The sequence below is a fragment of the Acanthisitta chloris genome, unplaced genomic scaffold, assembly GCF_000695815.1.
Source record: "Acanthisitta chloris isolate BGI_N310 unplaced genomic scaffold, ASM69581v1 scaffold19936, whole genome shotgun sequence".
Lineage (NCBI taxonomy): Eukaryota > Metazoa > Chordata > Aves > Passeriformes > Acanthisittidae > Acanthisitta > Acanthisitta chloris.
In genome coordinates, this window is record NW_008676723.1 from 2894 (window position 1) to 6789 (window position 3896).

Genomic DNA, 3896 nt, shown 5'->3' on the forward strand with positions numbered 1-3896 from the left:
GGCACAGAAATTGCAGAGGGTGTGGGGACAGCTGTGGCCCTGGTGAGGGGTACCTCTCCTTGAGGTCCAGGGAAATGATGTGAAGGGAAGCTCTGGAGTGATTCCATGGCAATGCCCTGCTAACTCAGCCATGCTGGGTGATGCCACAGATGGAGCCGTTGGGATCAAGGCCAGGACAGCCTCTGGATGGTTTTGTGCTGGGTGGGAGGGCTGTATGTCTCTGGGACTGGAAGAAGCTGTATCCAGAGCAGTGACAGTGCTCCTCTCGGCAGATTTCGAAGACGATCAACATGCTGGTCCGCTGGTTCGTGGATGGGAAGAACTCCCCAGCTTTTCAGGAGCATGTTTCTAGGATCCCTGACTATCTCTGGTAAGGGCTGAGTGTGACTCACCTGGCACAGCACAGGGCTCTGATCCCTGTGGATTAAGCACAGCATGGCTCTCGACCTGCTTCCTGGTGCTCCCACTGTGCCTGTGCTGCAGCATTGTGCTCTCTCCTCCCACAGGCTGGGCCTTGACGGCATGAAGATGCAGGTGAAGTGCTGCAGGAGTTCACTTGTGACTGAAGGGACCCTGGCATGCTGGGGCAGCCCTTGGAGTAATGGGATAGCTTGTTCATCCTGGGCCTGAGCTCCTGGCGTCTCACCTCTTGTGCCTGGTGGACTTCTCTGTCTCACTGCCACTTCCTCTGGCTGTGCCAGGAGGGAATAGTGTCTGTCCTGCTAGTTTGCCTCCCTGTGGCTGTGAGCTGATGGGGCAGCTCTAGGCCTCTGTTCCCTTTATCCCCACAGGTCCTGGGAGAAGGGAAGGGGATCCTGCATGTGGCCTGAGCTCTGCTTCTCTCAGAGATACTGTTCTGCTGCTCCTTAGTGCTAGCCACTTCCCCTGCCTTGGCTGTGCATGGACCATCCTGAAGTAGCTGTCTCACTTCTTGTTCCCTTGTTCACCCTTGACTTGCTGCATCTGTTCCCTCTGTGCCAGTGCATCAGCCATGGCACTGGTGGCATAAAACTGCAGCATAGGGTAGAGGGAGGTAGTGGGAGTAATGTGGGAAGGATGTGCCGTCCCATAGACCCCACAGCTGAGTCAGGTTGCTGCTAGCACCTGTCTCACTATCTACTTTCTTCCAGGGCACAAATGGATCCCAGCTCTGGGATACTGCCTTTGCCGTTCAAGCCTTTTTGGAGGTAATGCACCCCTCAGTACTACTTGCTGCCTTGGGAAAATGGTCTCTGCTCACACATCCCCAAATACCAGAGCTCCTACTGTGCACCCCCTTGGAGCTCTGCTGTGCCAGTTCTGGCCTGGCATCCTGTGGCTGAGCCAGGCAAATACATGTTTGCTCAGAGCAAGTTTGGTGGCCACAGCTCCTTGCTGGGTGTTGACTGTGCACCTTTGTTTCTAGGCAGAAGCTCAGGAGATGCCTGAATTCATGTCCTGTCTCCAGAACGCCCATGAGTTCCTCCGGTTCACCCAGGTGAGTGGAGCCCGTTGGTGGTGTCTCACACGTTGGCTGTGCAGGCTTGGCTGCTGCTCAGAGCCCCGTTGGAGGCATCTGTTGCCTTCTGAAGAGTTGGACTAGCAATATCCTAGGGACAGTCTCCTGTTCTCTGCTCCCTCTTTTCAGGGAACCATCTTTGCAGCTTGGAGTGGACCTTGGCCAGGCCCAGGGATGTGGGCCTGGAATGGAAGGTTTTAGCCTTTCAGGAAAGACAGGCTAGAGAGATGACAAGGGTGTGTAGCTCTCTGTGTCAATGACCAACTGGAGAGCATGGAACTCTGCTGGGGGAAGGATGAGGAGCCAACTCAGAGCTTGTGCGTCAAGATTTAGGGGAGGGCAGGGATGGGATGTTATAGTGGGAGTCTGCTACAGGTCACCCAATCAGGAGGATGGTGTGGATGAAACCCTCTGCAGGCAGATAGGAGTGGCCTCACGCTCGCTAGCCCTGGTCCTCATGGGGGATTTCAGCCACCCCAGTGTCTGTTGGAGGGACAGCATGGCAGGGCTCAGACAATCCTGGAGGTTCCTCAAACATGTCAATGACAACTTCCTTACACAAGTGATTGAGGAGCTGAAAGAAGAGGTGAAGCTTGTGCTCACCAACAGGGATTTGCTGGTGAGGAATGTACTGCTCCAAGGCAACCTTGACTGCGCTGACCATGAGATGGTGGAGTTTAAGATCCTCAGGACAGGGAGGAAAGTATGCAGCAAGCTCACTGCTCTGGACTTCAGGACAGCAGACTTTGGGCTCTTCAAGGACCTACTCAGTAGAGTCCCGTGGGTTAGAGCCTTGGAGAGTAGGGGGCCCAGGAATCCTGGCTGATATTCAAGGATCATCTCCTCCAAGCTCAGGAGCAATGTATTCCGACAAGGGAAAAATCAGGCAAAAATACCAGTAGGGCTCCATGAATGGATAAGGAGTTGTTGAGCAAACTCCGGGCAAAAAAAAAAGAAGCTTTCAGGAGGTGGAAATGAGGACAAGTGGCCTGGGAGAAATACAGGAAAATTGTGGGGGGGGCACTAGGGACAAGTTTAAGGAAGCCAATGCCCAGATAGAATTGAATCTCATGAGGGATATTAAGGATAACAGGAAGAGCTTCTATAGATACGTTGCAAGCAAAAGAAAGCCTAGTGATAATATGGGTTCTCTCTGGAAGGAGATGGGAGACCTGGCTGCCCTCAGTAGAGAGAAGGCTTAGGTTAGATAGTAGAGAATCATAGAATGTTAAGGGGTTGGAATGGACTTCTCCGTGGGCATGGCAGGGACACTTCCTACTAGACCAGGTTGCTCAAGGCTTTATCCAGCCTGGCTTTGAACAGTGCCAGGGTTGGGGCATCCACAACCTCTCTGGGCAACCCGTGCCAGTGTCTCACCGCCCTCACAGGGAAAAATTTATTGTTCTTGGTGCTGCCAATGGCAGCATTGAAAGCAGATGGCTCCCTGGCAGGAAAGTTCCAAAAGAAGGGACTTTAGCAACACTTGCTGAAACCAGGCCAAGAGGTGATTTCTTTTCATCACTCTCTGCTCCAGAGCTGACCTCTTCCCTGTCTGCCTCCCTCAGTGAAAGGCGGGTGCTGCCCAGTCCCACATTGTTTTGCACCTGCGATGGTTTCAGCCCACAGTCCTGTAGCCAGGCACCTCCAGCCTGCTCTCACTTGTTCCTTGTCTCCTGCAGATCCCAGAGAACCCAGCTGACTACCAGAAATATTACCGCCATATGAACAAGGTGCGATGGTTGGGACTGGTCTCTGAAGGAGTCACGACCCAGGCAGGGATTTGAGCAAAGGGGATGGGAATGAGGGGCAGCACCTCCTCCCTGAGAAGAATAGCATGGGTCAGGGGAAGGTGCTAAGCCCATCTGATCCCTTTCCAGGGTGGCTTCCCCTTCAGCACACGTGACTGTGGCTGGGTTGTGGCAGACTGCACAGCGGAGGGGCTGAAGGCAGTTATGCTGCTGCAGGAGAAGTGTCCCTTCCTAGCTAAGCCTGTGCCCCCCGAGCACCTCTTTGATGCTGTGAATGTGGTAAGTGCTGCAAAAATCAGGGCTGAGGGACATGCAAGCGGGTAGACCTGTAAGAGAAGTCAAAGCCCATGGAGCTGTTAGATCTGGTTTGGCTGAGGTAGTATGAAGCCTGGTGTGACAACATTCTTGACTGTGATGCAGAGCTGTCTGTGTGACATAATGTGATGTGATGGCCCAGACTGGGTTCTGGGTGTCTGCCAGCCCCACAGACCTGTGGGCTTTGTCCTTACACCTAGCTTGGGGTCAGAACGGGGTGTTACTGCCTGTGAGCTAGTCCCACACCCCTCTCTGCTTGCCTGGGCAGTTGCTGAGCATGAGGAACTCGGACGGAGGCTTTGCTACATATGAAACCAAGCGAGGTGGCCACTTGC

General features: G+C 53.8%; 1 protein-coding gene across 1 annotated transcript in view; it reads left to right on the forward strand.

Annotated features, from left to right (window-relative positions):
* The window catches only part of LSS (lanosterol synthase (2,3-oxidosqualene-lanosterol cyclase)), a gene marked incomplete at its 5' end in the record, with an annotated part of 9224 nt that overhangs the window by 2831 nt on the left and 2497 nt on the right, over nucleotides 1-3896 (forward strand). The window contains 7 exons of the mRNA XM_009076243.1: nucleotides 273-370; nucleotides 507-534; nucleotides 1131-1187; nucleotides 1406-1477; nucleotides 3178-3228; nucleotides 3376-3525; nucleotides 3830-3895. Of these exons, the coding sequence (XP_009074491.1) occupies nucleotides 273-370; nucleotides 507-534; nucleotides 1131-1187; nucleotides 1406-1477; nucleotides 3178-3228; nucleotides 3376-3525; nucleotides 3830-3895 (522 nt within the window). The remainder of the gene's footprint in view (nucleotides 1-272; nucleotides 371-506; nucleotides 535-1130; nucleotides 1188-1405; nucleotides 1478-3177; nucleotides 3229-3375; nucleotides 3526-3829; nucleotide 3896) is intronic.